Genomic DNA, 18,251 nt, shown 5'->3' on the forward strand with positions numbered 1-18,251 from the left:
GAGGCTGTTACCCTAACGTTTTCCCTCTTATTGGTGCTCCAAACTGTGGGGCCACATTACTGTCAATATTCTATTCTCTTCAGACACATATATGATGAAACACACATACTATTCTGGAGTAATGTAAAGGTGTCCGAGTCACACTTGTATCAAAACATGCATCAGAATGAGCGTCGATTGACCCGCAAGATCCTTAAGCTGCCTACCCTCCGTCAACTTCCTGGTCACTGTACATTCAAAGAGTTACTACTGTGCCATGTTAGCACCATATCGTTTAATTGGTATGAAAAATGATCTCGTAAAAACAAATGAATGCACAATCTCCACAGAGGGAAGATTAATTGCTTTTTCTTTTTATTTGGTCTTGGGCTTTAATGCAAAATTACACAATCACTGGATGGTTCAAACTCATCCAACTAGGTGAGGGCACTACTGATCTATATATACCATACAGATAAATGTTGTATTCCACTGACATAGTAAGCTCCAGTTGTCGGTTTGTACTTTGACCCGGGTGACTCTCGTCTACCAACAATAGAATCATTGTTGCCCTAGCCAGAAGCTCACTGCTTGGTTAGCGAAATACAGCTCTTTGACTAAAGTTACTAACAAAATGCTAGTCTAGGTTGCCAGTTCCTGCAACGAGTAAAGAAGCAATTATTATAAAGTTTCAGAGGACTAAACAAGTAAATCTGGTTGTAAGCAAATCAATCGAAACTGGGTCTAAACACTAGTTTAATTGTGAAATAAGCTAGTCCGGACTGAGTTTGAGTCAAGCAATCCAAGTTTGACATGTCAGAAGAAAATCCAGTTCTTTTACCAACCGACAATATCTAACTGAAACTCATGTAGGCTTGGTTCAATTCTTAATCCTACTTGGGAGGGTGGGGGGGGGGGTTAATGTAAAGGATGCAAACTATACAAGTACCTGTATTTTTAAGCAACCAACAAGACTGGTGTTCAGGTTAGGCAAGCATGTCATGGGTCAATAAACTTGGAAAAGTTTGCTTTACCCAGATAAACCAGTTGCATCTCCTCTCTCCATATCTGCAGTAGTGGCATAGATGGTTGTATGAAAATTTTCCATGCTCGTCTTTTCAGAAGGAAATATGCTGTGAATAGCATACGAAACTCAAACACATACCATGTCACGAAATTCAAGCCTAATATGAGGGACATTTGTCCTGCGAATGTCATTTCCATCCGGTCCTCGCTTGAAGTACTCGTTCCCAACCCAGTGAGACTGGAAAGCAAATGAGGGCAAACAAAAAGCAGAAGACAGCTAAAACTAGTAACGATGTAATCATAGGGTGTGATATTCTCTGACGCAGGACAATACTAAAGAATATTGATAATTCTACAAATATTGCATACCTTCAAAGCATGTGAAAAACCAGACTGATACACAGAATTACGAGCAATCTCGCATAAGTCACATGAGCTTAACTTCCATACCTGTATCAACAAAAGGAGTAAGGATTCTGTAGATTTTCACTAATTTAAGCATAAGCAGTGGAGGGATGCTACTACTCACTGAAGCTGCAATACTGTACTCTTCCACCAGGGGCTCTTTTGTTAAGTGGATTTGTAAAGGATCATCCGTTGAGAGGGATACATTTAGACCCCGTAGGAAAAACATGGGAAACGGATTACGGTGGTAGTCTAGGAATAAAGAGTTGTTGCTCAAAGGAGACATAGCCAGACCAATCTGAATTCGGAAGCCATTCAGACCTTAGAAACCATAGTATAATCAGGTAAAATGCTCATATAAACTTTTTTCTTCTACTTGCCTGAGCTAGGTAGTACAGATATTGAAGGACTGGAGATTTTCTAAGATTGATCCCATGTGCGATATTATGAGCTGTGAGAAACGTTGCTGCAAGATGGTCTATATCACCAGCCTGATCATGTTACAATATCTGAGTGGTGTGCTATCTATTCAAGGCAGCCAGAAATAATAAAAATTGGATGTAAAATGCTTACCTCTCCAGAATGTGGCCTGAACTTAATAGTGGTCATACCTTTCGACTCACGAAGCTGAAAATGCCCAATTCCAAATTTTAAATTCAAATCAACAGCCAGTATTTAAGACCCAATCAAGTATAGTATCGTCAAAAGGTGATATGTGGCAAAAGATACGTAACAACTCTTCAAGAAAGAGTGATTTTTCTCTTATGATGAACATAACATGCTAATATTTTCTTAGCGATATCTGGTGAATCATAAACACATGGCTTCATAGTATATTGGCAATTAGAGCACATACACTTTAGGGCATGATAGTGATGACACATTATATCAGCATCACAAGAGCAGAAAAGCAAGTAGCAAATTCTTGCAGAGGAACTGACACTCTCTCGAAGAGAAACAAGCTTTTTTCCCCCAACAAAGAGCAACGAAAATAATCTACCACAAAATCAGAGAGATGTAGGAAAAGAAAAGAATATGTAAACATTAACTGGTGAAAGAACCTTTGAGCTTGTATTAAGCGAACAACAAGGGTTATGAGGTGCACACCTTGTTCAAGGTGTAGAGGTTAGCATAACAGTAGTATGCATAGTACGAGAATGCAGGGTTGAATATATTGGTCCATTGAGCTGGTGTAGGCATGTGTTTTGTAGGTCGTCTTTCAGGCTTGCTTTCATCATCCACAAGATCCAGCCCAACAACCTGTTAAGTACAAAAACTATGGTAGCGTAAAACAAGTCCAAGGTGAGAAGGCTTGAAATATGACATAGAAAATGAATATGTGCAACCAGAGGTCAAATTTAGGCATTATTTATGCAACCAAGAAACACAAAATAAATGAACATTGTTCGCACTTCACAAACATTTCAGAGTGAGCATAATAACCTAGAAAACAGAAGAATTTATCCAAAAGGAACATATAAAAAGTAACTAGGAAAAGAGACCAAAATGCCTTGTGTTCCCAACAAATCCAATTCTGGAATTTTAAATTATTCACCTCAGTTGAATAATGATGATAGAACAATAACCTTTTTTCAGGAGCACGTTATAGTTAACCCACATCTTTTACATCAAAATTACAATACAAGGAGGGAGCAGAAGAACCTGCTTTAAGAAAACATGCAACTGCGGATGTGAATCTGGATCAACAGTAACTTCAAATAAAGGCAGAAAGATGTTATCAAGGATGTTCTGGAACGAGGTAACAATTCCCATCTCCTTGTACACATTGTAGAGCCTCGGAAGCTAGACAATAGAATTTCCACAATGAGAATTAGATCACGGTCTGACACATGAAAAAGATACATATTCACATAAAGCCAGTACGCATGATGAAAAAGGCAAAACGCAACGGTTAACATCTCTTTGCAACTATCCATTTCTCAAAACTAAAGGAAATCTTGATGAATAAAGTTTTATGATAGAAGATTTAATCATGTCACGTTCAACCTAGGTTATGTAATAAAAACAAAATTCCTAAATTCTATCTTGTTATATGCAACACAAAAAAGAGGATACACAAGCCAAAGTATACTAATTATGCAGGCTCAATAACAGAGTAACCTGAGATGTACATGTACAAAGATTCTTATGCTCATTAAGGACATGGGTCAAAAGTATAGTACCCTTCTTACCACTCAAGTGGAAGAACATATATTATTTATACATGTCATCAACACTATCTGAAAATCATATAAAGCTTGGCCCCTTGCTTGTACCTTATATGATATCTTGGAACTTGTACATTCATCTTCATGTGAAACTAGATAGTCAGAATATCACAAAACGACAACATGGGTGACGAAACTCAAGAAAATCTATAATCACAGTTCACTAGGGTATTTTGAAATAATGTAGGATTTTCTTTCCAATCTATATAATCAGACGCTTCCACATATATATACCCTAAACTAAGTAATCTCTAATTTCCAAAGTAGCATACCAGAAATCTCTACGAAAATTTGTGGTGCCACTGTTCCTCTCACGAAGCACGACGTCAGATTTTGAAAGCATTTAATACTAATTTTCAGACAAATTCTGGTCTTTACTGAATCTGATTCATTAGTAATATAATTAGTACTGATTATAAGACTGCAAGGACTGCAACTTTAACTGGATGGATATAATCTACCTGAATCAACCATACAACATTCTCACTGTACAAGTTATTATTTACTATCCAACTTGCCAGTTGGTCCCATTCACTCATCTTTCTGCCATATATTGATATTCGATATTCAGCCATCTGTTCAACAGCAAGAAAACAGATCAGAATCTATAATTAGAATATTTAAGCAAATACAGATGTATTTCAGAACTTATAAACATATCACATGGACATAGGCACTACATGAAATACATACTCTTATAGCACACTCACTCTTGATTTCACACTTGATCACATACAAGAGTATCCTGATAATTGATGAATGTGTGCAAGGTGGAAAACATCTAGAAATGTACTTCTGGATTGCCAGTGTCTTATTTACATCTTGGAAGATAGATGAAAACATCACCGCCGAAAGGGAATATATAAGAAAAGGATATCACAGTTAAACAGGAACAAAAAATAAGAAACACATTGAAGAAAGCATGCAGTTAGAAGAATTGAAAATTGAACAGCCTTGACACAAGAAACATTAGAGATGAAAACATGAAAAATGAATGCTCATACCAAACTTCATTGAGCATATAAAAGTAGTCAATCCCACCATCCAACCCAAACCCAGTAAATGAGTAAGAGGTTAGGCTTCATAAAATTGAAGTATGCAATGAGAAATAAATTCAACAAGAGGTTCTTGGGGGCCCACTTGATATTTACTTGTTTCCAGATCTGAGAATACTTGCTTAGTCACTTCACCCAGGAAACGACCTGTTGGAAACAAAACAAGTTAGAGAAAAGACGGTCAGAGAACATGATATCAGGTTCAAAAGTCTGAACCAGAATAAGAAGCATCATAAAATGATACTAAGCACAACTCTCTAGATTACATGTTACTGACATCCAATAATTTCTGACATGTAATTTCATTACATAGACTGGATGAAAATCACACATCAGATAAGAATGTGTTGCAAGTATGACCAGGATAAGAAGCACCGTGAGATCTAAGCACAACTCTTTGGATTACATGTTACTGATATTCCATTAATTGCTGGCATGTATTTCATAACATGTGGACCAAATGAAAACACATCTTCTACTCGGGCATGAACTTTCACCTTCCTGCCTGAGAGAAAAAAGAAGAATGGCATGTACCCTGTATGAGATTGTCTTGTTTCAGAAAGATCTCTCTCAATCTACTCTGACCGCAAGGATTATACTTCAGATTAAATTTGTCAAAGCGATGAAAGGTGCTTTTGTCAGCATGAACATCCAATAGGTCAACATTCAGATCATAACTGTGAAAACAATTCATGAGCAGAAGGAAGAAATGAACATCAGAGGAGATTATGAGGGAGAATGATGAAAATCATTCGGTTAACGGTAAAACTAATTAACTATGTAGAACAATATTTTCCAATGCTTTCCCATCATTTTTCAAGTACAATCCTCAAAAGCTGTAACAATACCCAGTTAAGTCCAAGCTCTCAAACACCTCTTTCAAGGTCAGATATGTTCCATCTCGGAATATAACAACCTGCAGTGAGAGATGAAAGCTTGTTACTTACATAGATACTAAAGCATATATTTCCAGCAAAAGTATTCAACAAAATAGAACGCTATTTAAATGCCTTCCATCCACCCACCCACCTTTTCCTTGTTATCAGTAATACCTCCAGATAGTTATTCGTTCAACAAACAGAGTGAATTATAAAAAGATAATGGAAAGATCAAATTTAACAAATAATTACCTCATCTGGCTCCTTTCTCAGCTTTGATTTTATGAACCTTAAAAGATGTTTCTGGTTCATGCAAGCGGAGTGATGAACATGCGTGTCAACTTTCCTAACATTATAAAAGTCTCGATGTGGTGCACTTTTTTGAGCCAGGAATTCTCTGTCCGCGTTAAGCATTAGATGAAGTTTGAATTTCTGGGGGGGGAGGGGGGTGTGAAGGGGCCATACACTGTGAGTTAATTAGCTGAATTTGATATCTCAAACAAAAAACTGAGAACAACTAAGAAATTACAATCAAAAGATGCATTAACCTGTTCTAGAAGAACTAGCCTATGGTGGCATAGTGTTCGGATGTTCCCAGCTGCTATAACCCTAAGGATATGATGTAGGTCTGTGAAGAAAGTAGTAGCATCAGCAACAGGAAAAAGTTTCTCTTTCGCTGCATGGAAAGAAAAAGAACTTTTAGCAAAAGATGGGCAGTAAATCAATTAGGATGAAAACTAATAATGGAGGATCAAGTCAATCAAAATTCTTTGCATCTTACACTCTTTACTCGCATAAACATGAACAACTCCATCTTCCATTTGAAAATAGTGCTGCAGGAATTTGAGGTTAAATTCATCAAAATAGCAACGGTGGACAACATAGCTTAATGATTCTAAAAGAAAAAGCTTGAAAGAGTTTTGGGTATAAGAATAGGCACAGAAAGCAGAGAATAGAAACTTTCATTTTAAAGAGATTTACATCAGATTTCCCCTCTGAATTATAATCAAATGGGTTCAGGATTGGCTTTGGAGTACTAGGATCAGATATAATTTCCTTTTCCCATGGAGCAACAGCTTCTTTAAATACATAACTTCTTCGCAATTCAAGGCAATCTTGCAGAGCACGGTAGACCTCCACTTCATCCGGAGATGGTATCTCTAACAGCAATCATAGAACAATTTCAAAACAACAAATACAGAGGGCCAATGCAACACACTTTTGGCAGACTGAAGTTTCGTGAAAGAGATGTAAAACTTCAATTTGAATAACATAAAGTGAAATTCCACCATAATGAAATGACAAGTGGAGAAAGAAGGGCAAGACAAACAGTAGATGCTTAGTTACTAATCAGCATCAAAGACACACGTTATAATGTCATGTTATGACAAATACTCATCCACATATCTTAAACAATATAGAAACTTTTTAACAGCAATATAGTACCACTGTAGACATGCAAAATTCACATAATAAACAGAAGAAAGTTTAAATAGAGAAAAGAAAGGGATTAAAGATATTGAGATGGAACACAGAGAAAAGGCAAAACTGCAGATAAATGGTATGCTTCAGCAACATGCAAAAAGGATCAGCAGTATCAAGTACGAGAAAGTATCACATAAGTACAAGAGCTGGTGAAGAAACTTCCTCTAAACAATGTCAATGTATAGCCAAGGTCATGCTTGTGGTTTAGAAAACTGCAAAAGTGGCATGCATCAAAGGGCAATGACAACAATACCAGTGGGGGAAATTCTCAATTGAACAAAAGACTCTTGCTCTGGTTCTTTCCTCAGGATATCAGCAGCCACAGGATCAGGTGGAACACCATGCAGGTCACCAGATACACTATGTGAGCGAATCATGCTTGGTGTAGCCATGGCTTTTGACTCAACGCTGGCATTAATATTCTGTACATTCTGAAACATGATTTCATAGCCAGGGTTTATACGTGCATCAATGCTATGCAGAGAATGCGAAAAGAATGTCATATTTCTTTGATGTTACAGAAACAAGTGACATTTATGAAGAGAATGCCAAAAGAATGTCATATTTCTTCAATTTTACTGAAAACAAGTGTCATCTGCTTTTGTGCTTATCTGTGTGACTGAGAAAAATAGCAGAGATAAGAGTAACTGGTATGAGCATTTTCGGTATCACTGCCACTTACCACATTTCCGTTAATAAGAAGATATGTAGAGTCTAGCTTAGCTACATCAGTCACATTATCCTCGTCATCTGAACCTTCTAGACTTTCAAATGCACTTCCACAAGCAATAGGTGATTTAGGAGAAGTGGGTCGAATAAGATGTCCTGAAACAAAAAGGGTTAGTCGCCAAATCTTCCAAAACAATAAGAATTTGAGGATCAACCAAAACGACAAGAATAATAAATAAGAAATGCAATCTCTGTACACGGATTGATTAGCAATAGTGAGTCAGCTGCCAACAAAAAGCTATTATTGTAGTATTGCATAACCAGTTTACTCTAGCAAGACAAGAAGTACAAAGATTTCCATGCTTATAAATGACGGCAACATATTCCTGAAACATAGTTGCAGATAGTTCTAAAGCAGTTAATACTCTGAATATTGAAAATGCATCATAAATTCCTCTGACAAAATATCTCCTGATGAATGAACCAATGTTCAATATCGAAAATTCACACTATAGAGAAAGGATCCACATGGTATATGATTTTGTGCACCATGCCCCGGCATCAACACAAGTAATCTTTATTTAGTTTGCACCTCGCAAAACACATAAACTTAATTTTCCTGTTCTCTCAATACTGACATGATAGGAAAAATTGAAACTTAGCAATCTGAACTGCGAAAACCGATCTGATAATTATAACAATCTCTACTCAAAGACTAAACAGCTCATCCATTTCCTGCAAATACATTAAAAAAGTTCAGTTATTGCCGACCGGGAAAGAAACAAATTCATCTTGCAACGAGCCGGTTCCGGCTGAAAATGACCATTGAGTTTCAAATGCCTCCTGGATAACGACCATACGACATGATTCAGCAAATCAAATTCAAATTACTGATATTGAGATTAAGTAATAGGCCAATGTTCTGTGCTTGAACTGAAACCATATAAATCCCAATCCACTAGCTGAATAGAACTTTCTACTAGTCAACAACAAGCCTTAAATCTCACCACAACAATACTTCTCCTCACAACAATTTCTAAACCAATAACTTTTGCAGATTCCAGCTAGGTACATTGCATTACACTCCAGAATGTCATAACACTTCTCCATTTACCCGTCTACACTTATTCAGTAGACAGGACTTAGAGCAAACATCATTAATAGTCTTTATAAATAGATTTCATATCAATTTAGTCCCTGATATTTAATTTGTCCGTTTATAGTCCCTAATTATATTATGATCCAATTTAGTTCTTTTAGACAATTATTTGTAACAATTGAAGAACAAAATCGTTCATACAGAGTACAAAAAGCTATCAAAGAGACTTTTGTATTTGAGCAATTCAATTTACAAGATTCTATTAATTAAGTTACTCAAAATAAAATTAAGAAATTTGTCTTACAGATTCTAATCCTATATTTTTCATGACAAGTTTCATCATAAAGAACTACTGCTTGAATAGTGTGAATATTATAATTTAAACATCTGGCACCACAAATCACAAACTAAATTACGAACAAAAATAATACAAAATATTTGTAAGGACTATTAGTAATATTTGCCCGAGAAGTTAATAAAGCTCGATTCCTTTCAGCGGTAAGTCCGACATTGCATACCTTCGGGAAGGGTATGAAGCCTCGGCAAGCCCGTCGGAATAGAATCCACGTGCGCCTGACCGTTTATTTTGTCCTCCATCTCACCTCCTCCGCTGCTGCCGCCGTAAAACATCCTCACGTCCGGCAACGATGCGGAACCGCGGCGGTAATGCCCTTCACTCCCCTTCCTCCGCTGCCGCGAGTACTTCTTCAACTGTTCCGCCGCGTCGCCGCCGTCGTCCGCATCCGCGGCGACGTCTTCTCTGTCCCTCTCCATCGCCTTCGCGAACTCCAGCAACTGGTTTAGGGTCTTCCTGTGCATATAGTACGCAGAGACCGCAACGAACGACGCTCCGACGAGCGCCGCCATCGCTAGATGCAGCGAATAAGCGTCCATTCCAATGTGTATGAACACAAACACTACGAATGTGTAACCGTATACTACCGAAATTTATGTAAATAATAGAGAGAAAATTGAAAAACCCTACTAGTTAAGACTGATAAGAGTAGCGAGGCTGTATTTGTTTGTATTGGGGAGAGAATGGGGAAGGGGAGCGCTGGCCGTATATCTCGGAAGGAGAGAGAACCGGAGGAGGAGCGTAGCCGTTAGCACATTATATTCGTATGGGCTTTGGTCGTTTCCGCCCCTTTCCTCTTTCTATTTCCAATTAACTTGAGAGTAAAATTGAACCAAACAATGTCTTCAGAGAAATTTATCCGTTGGCGTCTGAATTTGATTTTTCGACATTAACAATTTAAATTAATTAAATTGTATTCTGCATCTGCGAAAAAATTAAAAAATTATCTATATTATAAAAAAAAAAATTTCTCCCAGAAATATCAATTATGACACCGCAACATCAATTTTAGTGTTATATCAATAATACCTCTAATTTGGTTTTTTTTTCTTGCTTTTTTTTTCTACTTTTTAAAAATATGATATATTGGATTATACATATATTTTTTCTTATTTATATATTTTAAAATATAAAATATTATTTATTATATGTACGTGGGAACCACGACAAGACAGACAATATTAAAAAACAAGATGAAATTTTTGCTCTTCCAGTAGAAATAAGTTTTCGGTTTTGCTGTGATTTCCATTTCTCAATTCCAAGTGAAATGTTTTTACTATTAATTAAGTGGGAGGAGCTTATAACTAGCATTAGTATGCAAAATGTGTTTATACTAAAGTACCCTTAACTATATTTATTTTCCCACCGTTCTTTAACTTAATTTATCATCAATAAGTTTTTATTCATGCCTATTTAAACTTAATTCATTTGATCAATTGCGATTAGTTATTCATTTTTCGTTACTCTCTTTTATTAACTAAATAAATATTTATGTGAGCAAAAAGTGACTCGTTAGATAGATTTTGGATTTGAGTCATTTGAATTAAGTCTCTTGCGAGTCTGAAAAATAGGACTTAAAAAATACATTTTTAACGTTCAAATCAATAAACAATTCTAGAAGATATGATTACGCAAGATGAGAGAGTAACGAAGGTGTAAAATGATTACATGCTTTCTCAATAGAGTGCGTTCATGTGAATACTAATGAAAATTGTGTTACCCTGAATATGAATAGGATAGGAAAAGGCTTGCTTTTATAATATTAATCCCCCACCAGGTGAAGAAGTGTGATCCCTTGAGCCTTGCGTTTGTGGTTGCTATAGATAAGCCCTCTCAACTCCAAAAGCGATTGGCTATAATTTTGAGAGTTGTGCCTATTGATGAGCCCTAAGAAGGATAAGTCTCCTCGCAAGAATGGGCTCTGAACTCCTATGGTTTAAATATATTTTAAATATAATATTTATCACATGATCTCTTCACACGCAACACTGTTAACTATGATTAAATCTCTTGCAGAGATCACGTGATAAATATTATAGCTAACTATATTTGTCTTCCATATATCTTTATCAACTATTGTTTAAAATAATATTAAAAAAAAACACTTTCTTTTCATTTTCGTTAGAAATGTATTTAGAATCGCACCATATTTTCTACAGAAGTTTAGGTAGATGTAAGTTGTCTCTTGTAGAGACGCATTCAGATAAAAATATTTACCTACAAAACCATAATCTGAAATAAGCACTTGTGGCCTACTTTATGGATTATGATTCATGCCAAACATGTCATTATCTCCATTCACGATTGTTAAACTGTTGCGGATATGTAGGTGTGCGAGGGCACTGTAATACCACTAATTTATTTTTGGATAATTAATATCTATAATTTTGAATTTGTAATTTATTTACACAAATTACTCATATTTTTAAAAAAATTATATATATATTCGCTATAAATATCAAAATCATTTACGCAAACTATTATACATACTTCCCTATAGTCGTCAACATTGCTACACAAACTATCCATATTTTTCAAGTATCAATTATAAATTTTACAATTAAACAAAAGAATATGAATAACTTATATAAAAAATTATAGATTAGGATGTAAATATAATTATTCTTTTTGTGTTTTAAATCATAGAACATCTTTTGGTGTTATGGCCCAAAGTGAGATTTTCGGGAGTAGTGGGTTCTTATCAGGCAATTTTTGGATTTTGTTAGAATTATTTACAATTGTTAGTAATAATAAATATAAATTTTCTTTAAGGATTATGTTGGCTTTTGGCTACTTTATTGGAAGTTTGGTGTGAGGCTTGTCCGGTTGCGGCTTTGTGGATATGTAACTTTATTATTGAAAGCAAATCTGCGAGTGTCGAAAATTGGTAAGTTTTTGTTGAGTACGGCCTCTCACTATTTAATACTTTTCCTGCTTTATTCCTGTGCCAAAGTAGGTTTTGGTCGCATTCAAGATCATGATTGTGAATTAAGATATAATTTTTGGTAAGTGTTCAAGTTTCGAAACTTTATCATAGTGAGATTTTAAATTTTAATTTGTTATTAATATGACACTTGTCTAATTTAAATAAGTTATACTATGCTATTTCACTAACAAATTTAACCACGTAAGTTTGATTTTAATTGAATAATTGTATTCAGTGTTAAGTAGGAGTATATACAGTTTGATATATCAATCAAATTGAATTAAAACAAAATGTTTGCTATGCATCAAAGTCGAATCAAATTTATTTTTTCAAATTTTGATATTTAGTTTGATTTTGATTCATTGATTAAATTAAGTAAATGCTTTGTGCACAAGAAAACCTCATCATTTAAAAGGTAACCATGGAAAGAATAACCGATTATTTTTTTATCCACTTGATCTTTAGTGTGGTTTTACCAATACCAAAATATATATTTTTTATTTTTATATTTCATTTTTATGAACATATTTTTTATATATTAAATATTTTTATCATTTTATTTATTATCTAAAAACCAAATAAATTTAATTATTATTTTTAGAACGTAAGTTTAAAATAATTTTTATATCTTGACAAAGATCTACTAAATAAACAAAAATTAATAATTACCAAAATTGAACCGACTAATTCAATTCAATATTCAATATTACATTGCACATGCCAAATTTTTGAGTCTTCTACTCAATCTACAGATAACGGTGCATAAATCAAAAATTGTCCAAATTAAATATTAGGATTGTTTTATTTATTTGTTTGTTTTATATTATTATTATTATTTTATTTTATTTTTGGTTGAGAGAGTTATTAGGTTTACTGGACTGGTGAGATATGGGCTAGTCTGACGAATGAGATGAATGATTTATGGGCTTAAATTCAGCATAAGCCCATAACACTTATTGGGCTCGCCTGCACTCCGCTTTGGGCTGGAGAAGGTGTTAAAAGAGTAAACTCAATTGTTGATCCACACCAACTAAGAAATGCCACGTCGTCACAGAATTGGTGCTCCGCATACGCCCACAACAGCGGAGAGCTGCCCCAAGGAAGAGCGTATGTATATCCCAGCCAAAATGACAAAGAGCTGCATTAAAATAGGAGAAAGTTATCACAAGAGATTCATCGGCAATTAAGCTCTCCCGTTTGTTTCTACAATGGTTTCGTTAGTCAATACTGTCTACTCAATACGATTATCTTCCAATGCAAACCCACTCCGAAATCAACGGCTCGCACCGAAACCGAGCTGTGTTTCTTTGAACAGTAAGCTTGTTTCTTCAGAGCTTCAGGAAAATGTTCATGTACAGTTTCAGTGCTCGTTTGTCGGTAATATGTGAGCTTACTGTGCTCTTACTTGTATGCATTTGAATTGTATCAGGACGGAGACTGGTAGTGAGGGCTACTGAAACCGATACAGAAAAAGGTGTGGTGGACTTTAACTTAACTTTATTTTTCTGGGTTTTTTCTTTTTCTTCTTTTTGAGAGTGAGTTGATTGAGTTATCCGGAAGAAGAATTTGAATGGTTGAAGTGGATTGCATATGCGATTTTTGTTGAAATTGGTTATTGAGGTATTTGGTGGATACGTTGCAGTTGGAGCAAAGGCACCAGATAAGGCGCCGGCTGGAAGTGGTTCAAGTATTAATCAGATACTTGGTATCAAAGGAGCCAAGCAGGAGACTGTGAGTCGTTACTTGTTTACACAGGGGTTTAGTCAATTTAGTTTGGGTACTATTCGCCCCAGCATGATTGACGGTATTGTAGTTGATAGTAGTATTTACTGCAAAGCAATGTATGATGAAAGAATACAAAGCATCTCACATGCACTATATGTTAGGAAAAGTCACTAATAATCAGAGTGGGCTAGAAAGCATCAATTTTGTGTTAAGAAGTTAAAAGATTCAGGTGTATGAGGCCGTGGATCTATAATCAGCATGATTGCATGGATGATAATTTTGAGAAATACAAGAGAAATAGAATTGATTAGCAGTGAAAGATTATCCTCCGTGTAGATTTTGATACTCTTTTGGCTAATAAATGTTGTGCTTCTTCAGGATAAGTGGAAAATCCGAGTTCAGCTCACTAAGCCTGTTACATGGCCTCCTCTTGTTTGGGGAGTAGTCTGTGGAGCTGCTGCCTCGGGTAATTTCTCACTCTTCCCTGCTATTCTGACTAACGTCTAAAAATAGTCGAGAATACTGATGACTTGTTGAGTGGATGGTTTAATTCACTGCCGACAGGTAGTTTGCTTAATGCAAGGGTGACTTCTCGGCCAATTCTACAGTCACTGCCATGGAACATGTAACACTATACATTAAATGTAATTTAACGACTGTATTATGTAGTGCTTTAGCGTGTCATCACATTACATAGTATCATTAGTTAGTCATATCCTGTTGCAGCAGTGACAGGTAATGATTTTGGTTGCTTTAATAGTTTATTTAAAATAGTATACATATCAATGACTTATGTCTAAGCTGAGATTAGTTGATAATGAATTTTGCTATTACACCAAGAGAATAACTTAACTATCACTTGACTCTATTGTCTTGATAAGCAAAATCAGTTTTTCTCTCATCTATGCTCTTGCATCTGTTACAATTCGTATGCTCACTGTTTCTACTTCCCCACAGGAAATTTCCATTGGACCTTGGAAGATGTAGCTAAAGCAGTTGTCTGTATGATTATGTCTGGCCCTTGTCTAACTGGCTACACTCAGGTATTTCTTGCATTAACTTAAAGTTGAATAATTTTGCAATTTGACCATTTATTAGAACCTCAGCCACGTAATTTGTTGCACTTCAACCTGTAGACAATAAATGATTGGTATGACAGAGAGATCGATGCTATTAACGAGCCTTATCGCCCAATTCCTTCAGGAGCAATATCTGAGGATGAGGTAAGTGATGTTTCAATCTGTTGTCTGTTAAATGAGTCTGCTTTCCAATGTTGAAACACAGATATTATCAGGTGATTACACAAATATGGGTGCTGCTCCTGGGGGGCCTTGGCTTGGCTGGTCTATTAGACGTGTGGGTAGGTCTTCAAAATGAGTTTCTCTTCTCTTGTGCAAATGTTCTTGAGTTTTTCTCTAATAGCTTTTTCTATATAGGCAGGGCATAATTTTCCAGTGATATTTTACCTTGCTCTGGGTGGATCTTTGCTGTCCTACATATATTCAGCTCCACCTTTAAAGGTATTATCTCATCTTTCACCTTGATACTAGTGTTTTCACTTTCAAACTTCAAAACAGTGCAAGTAAAAAAAGCAACGCCAATTTTCGGATTGCAGCTCAAACAAAATGGATGGATTGGCAATTTTGCCCTTGGAGCAAGCTATATAAGTTTGCCTTGGTAATTTCTTAACTTTCAATTCTTTATAACTTATGTTGACAATATCCATGCAAGTGTGGATTTGAAGCGACATGAATATAAAATACATTGCTCTTAGTCCCAAGATTTTTCTACTCTTTGGTGGTCTTCTATAGAGATCCCAATTCGGGAGAAAGACTAATGTCTACTGGCCACTTTAGATGATCAGTAGAGTAATTATTCATTTGATTCAATAAATTTTGTTTGCACACTTGCTTATATATGAAGCTAATATGTTGACCCAATGTTAAAATATAAGCTATATTGTGCCATCTTCTTGGACTTAATTTCTTGTTTTTACATACCAAATCGTGGTATAAACATGATGCCTTTCCTTTTTCTGCTGCCATACTATGCAACATGATATGCTGTGTAACACTTCTGCTCTTCCCAATTCACAGGTGGGCTGGTCAAGCATTGTTTGGGACCCTTACACCTGACATTATTGTTCTAACACTGCTCTACAGTATAGCTGGTGTATGTGATGCTCATGTCTCATCTGGGCGTCTTTATATATGCTGCATACAGATGAATTCTTATTATCTTCAGTTTTATTTTTTTAGCTGGGTATAGCGATTGTAAATGACTTCAAGAGTGTTGAAGGAGATCGAAAAATGGGATTACAGGTACCTTCTAGTGTAAACCTCAACTTGATAGTTTCATGTAAAATCTCTGCATATGCATCTGTTTTCTTGTGAGCAAACTTTTTGTATATTAAACGGTGAAATCTCTACAGTCACTTCCAGTAGCTTTTGGCTCTGAGACTGCAAAGTGGATCTGTGTTGGTGCTATAGACATAACTCAGATATCTGTGGCAGGTAAATTTTACTTTTTTGAGTTTTTGATTTTCAGTTTTAGATCTAACATACATAAGCAGTTCTATGTAATGATATATAAACTATTAGCACGGGAGCGATGACAAGTAAGGCATATATGAAAACCAATTTATTTTCTTGGCAATTTGGATGCTTTTTTGAGAGAAGACCTAATGAAGTCGATATGACCAAGTAGCTTCAATCAGATTTAGGGAAAAGTAAAAGAAGGGCTGAATGTGTGAGCAACTTAGTGGGATACTAGGAAATAAAGATAGGCTGGGAATGATTTGTGTTAAACTTCCAATAAATTTATGAGAAATAGTGAAACAACCAAAGTAGTTTCGGTCATTAATGTGTATAATGAAACCGCTCTACTTGATGAAAGACTGGTCACATCATCTGTTACCTTGTTTCTGCCCCACAGGCCACAACAATATAGCCAGATAAATACTTACTGTTGTATGAATTTCCTTATAATGGCATATGTTATTGTTACAGGCTATCTTCTAGGATTGGGTAAACCGTTATATGCTTCGGCGCTTCTAGGTCTTATTGTACCACAAGTCTTTTTCCAGGTAATGCAGATAATTCCAGCTTAGAAGTGGGTTATCCTTGTTACTCTTAGCTTGCTTTCTGACTTAAGCTCCAAACATATCGCTTCTTACTATGATGTGCTTGTAAAGAGTGTAAACGAGTTTGCTTGGCTTAACAAGAATCAGAATAAGATAATAAGGTTATTAAATCTTGTAGATTCGTTCAAATCCTTCAAGTAGTATATATGCTCTGCCGATCTCAAAATTCGTCTTGGCATATCTCTGTGTCAACTGAATTTGAGAAACAATATAGCATTCTAGAAAATGTAAAAACTTAGATGCTAGTAAAGATTATAGATTCTTGCAGCAGTTGGCATTATATTTCTCCAAGGCTACAATATGCTGTTCTAACTTGAAAATAACTACTGTGTAATGCAGTTCAAGTACTTCCTTAAAGACCCAGTGAAGTATGATGTCAAGTATCAGGTACTTCTTCATAAATACATTCACACGTTCTGTGTGTTGGCGCTCATGATTCCCGAATATAACCCAGTGGAAAATGGGTGAACTTGAGAATCTTCAATTTGTTTTTTATACATGCTTGCAATACTGCATAAGTGATGAAATTGAGTATTTTTCATTTGCTCCATATATCTACTAGCGTAGTTTGTGACTGTAGTATGTGTGTGCTTCTCAGTATACTTGACTTCCTTGGTATTTGATTTCAGGCTAGTGCACAACCATTTCTTATACTTGGTCTATTAGTCACGGCTTTGGCAACTAGCCATTGATCCTCCTGTCCGAGATATTGCTAGAAATCGAGTAGGCACATGACACAAGTGAAAGCAAAATCCCAGGAGCGCCCCAAGTATTTGCTCATCCTCATAGCTTTCCCAAATGCTCAGCTGCTTGTACGTAGAATTTTACCAATTTTTTCTTTGCTAATGGGTTATTTTCATCCATATTGTCCTAGAAGAAGATTCTCTTTATACAGCACAACTGTCTACCATCTCCTGCTGCTGTTTGAAACTTCATCTCTTGCTAGATCCTTTGTCAAATTAAAGCATAGCTGTATCCGGAGATACCATGGTCTTTTTGTAAGTTGTGTTATCTTCTGTTTTATTAAATTTTGATGAGGAGCAAGTGGAGTAAGATGACTTTCACTACGGCCATGGCGTTACATTATCTTGGACTATGTGATCCTACACTGTTGATAGAAGGCAACCATGTGGTGTTCTTAAGTAGGATCACCTCTTAACCCAATTTTTATCTAATGTCAAATATGACTTGAGAGATATTTGCACTATGTCTTGTTGCAATTTGCCCAGATTCAGCTACATGTTTTGGGAGGATATCATGGACCACTTTTGAACCGCTC

General features: G+C 35.8%; 2 protein-coding genes across 4 annotated transcripts; one reads left to right on the forward strand and one right to left on the reverse strand.

Annotated features, from left to right (window-relative positions):
• Positions 1 to 332: 332 nt before the first annotated feature.
• LOC105174585 (AMP deaminase) lies at positions 333 to 9,992 on the reverse strand. 3 transcript variants are annotated; one of them, XM_011096732.3, is made up of 20 exons: positions 9,343 to 9,990; positions 7,739 to 7,881; positions 7,310 to 7,487; positions 6,553 to 6,731; positions 6,353 to 6,404; positions 6,120 to 6,199; positions 5,824 to 6,003; positions 5,542 to 5,609; positions 5,228 to 5,370; positions 4,779 to 4,840; positions 4,100 to 4,213; positions 3,073 to 3,213; positions 2,518 to 2,670; positions 1,984 to 2,037; positions 1,791 to 1,901; positions 1,535 to 1,708; positions 1,375 to 1,455; positions 1,145 to 1,243; positions 929 to 1,047; positions 333 to 636 (listed from the first exon to the last, which is right to left on the reverse strand). In XM_011096732.3, exons 1-19 carry the CDS (start codon positions 9,716 to 9,718, stop codon positions 979 to 981), a joined length of 2,457 nt encoding a protein of 818 aa, XP_011095034.1. In that variant the 5' UTR covers positions 9,719 to 9,990; the 3' UTR covers positions 333 to 636; positions 929 to 978. The 3 variants fall into 3 exon arrangements, with proteins under 3 accessions (XP_011095034.1, XP_011095033.1, XP_020553563.2); XM_011096731.3 differs by having other exon boundaries at positions 6,120 to 6,247; XM_020697904.2 differs by lacking the exons at positions 333 to 636; positions 929 to 1,047; positions 1,145 to 1,243; positions 1,375 to 1,455; positions 1,535 to 1,708 and adding an exon at positions 2,267 to 2,406 and having other exon boundaries at positions 1,814 to 1,901; positions 6,120 to 6,247; positions 9,343 to 9,992.
• A 3,241-nt stretch (positions 9,993 to 13,233) lies between these two features.
• On the forward strand, positions 13,234 to 18,039 carry G4 (UbiA prenyltransferase family protein). The gene is made up of 15 exons (XM_011096733.3): positions 13,234 to 13,419; positions 13,535 to 13,579; positions 13,748 to 13,836; positions 14,209 to 14,296; positions 14,788 to 14,873; positions 14,967 to 15,053; positions 15,125 to 15,190; positions 15,267 to 15,350; positions 15,446 to 15,507; positions 15,927 to 16,002; positions 16,089 to 16,151; positions 16,262 to 16,343; positions 16,839 to 16,915; positions 17,312 to 17,359; positions 17,602 to 18,039. Exons 1-15 carry the CDS (start codon positions 13,314 to 13,316, stop codon positions 17,662 to 17,664), a joined length of 1,122 nt encoding a protein of 373 aa, XP_011095035.1. The 5' UTR covers positions 13,234 to 13,313; the 3' UTR covers positions 17,665 to 18,039.
• Positions 18,040 to 18,251: the final 212 nt, after the last annotated feature.

This window comes from Sesamum indicum, linkage group LG11, assembly GCF_026168435.1.
Source record: "Sesamum indicum cultivar Baizhima isolate 11 linkage group LG11, ASM2616843v1, whole genome shotgun sequence".
Taxonomy (NCBI): Eukaryota; Viridiplantae; Streptophyta; class Magnoliopsida; order Lamiales; family Pedaliaceae; genus Sesamum; species Sesamum indicum.

Excerpts from the sequence above, each read along its gene's own strand:
- G4 (XM_011096733.3), top strand. The coding sequence starts at position 13,314 with ATGGTTTCGTTAGTCAATACTGTCTACTCAATACGATTATCTTCCAAT. Across the intron at positions 15,508-15,926 it reads AGCTATATAAGTTTGCCTTG|GTGGGCTGGTCAAGCATTGT; the intron begins GTAATTTCTTAA and ends CCCAATTCACAG. Across the intron at positions 16,152-16,261 it reads ATCGAAAAATGGGATTACAG|TCACTTCCAGTAGCTTTTGG; the intron begins GTACCTTCTAGT and ends AAATCTCTACAG.
- LOC105174585 (XM_011096731.3), bottom strand. The coding sequence starts at position 9,718 with ATGGACGCTTATTCGCTGCATCTAGCGATGGCGGCGCTCGTCGGAGCG. Across the intron at positions 2,038-2,517 it reads ACCTCTACACCTTGAACAAG|CTTCGTGAGTCGAAAGGTAT; the intron begins GTGTGCACCTCA and ends GGGCATTTTCAG. Across the intron at positions 1,709-1,790 it reads ATCTGTACTACCTAGCTCAG|ATTGGTCTGGCTATGTCTCC; the intron begins GCAAGTAGAAGA and ends TTCCGAATTCAG.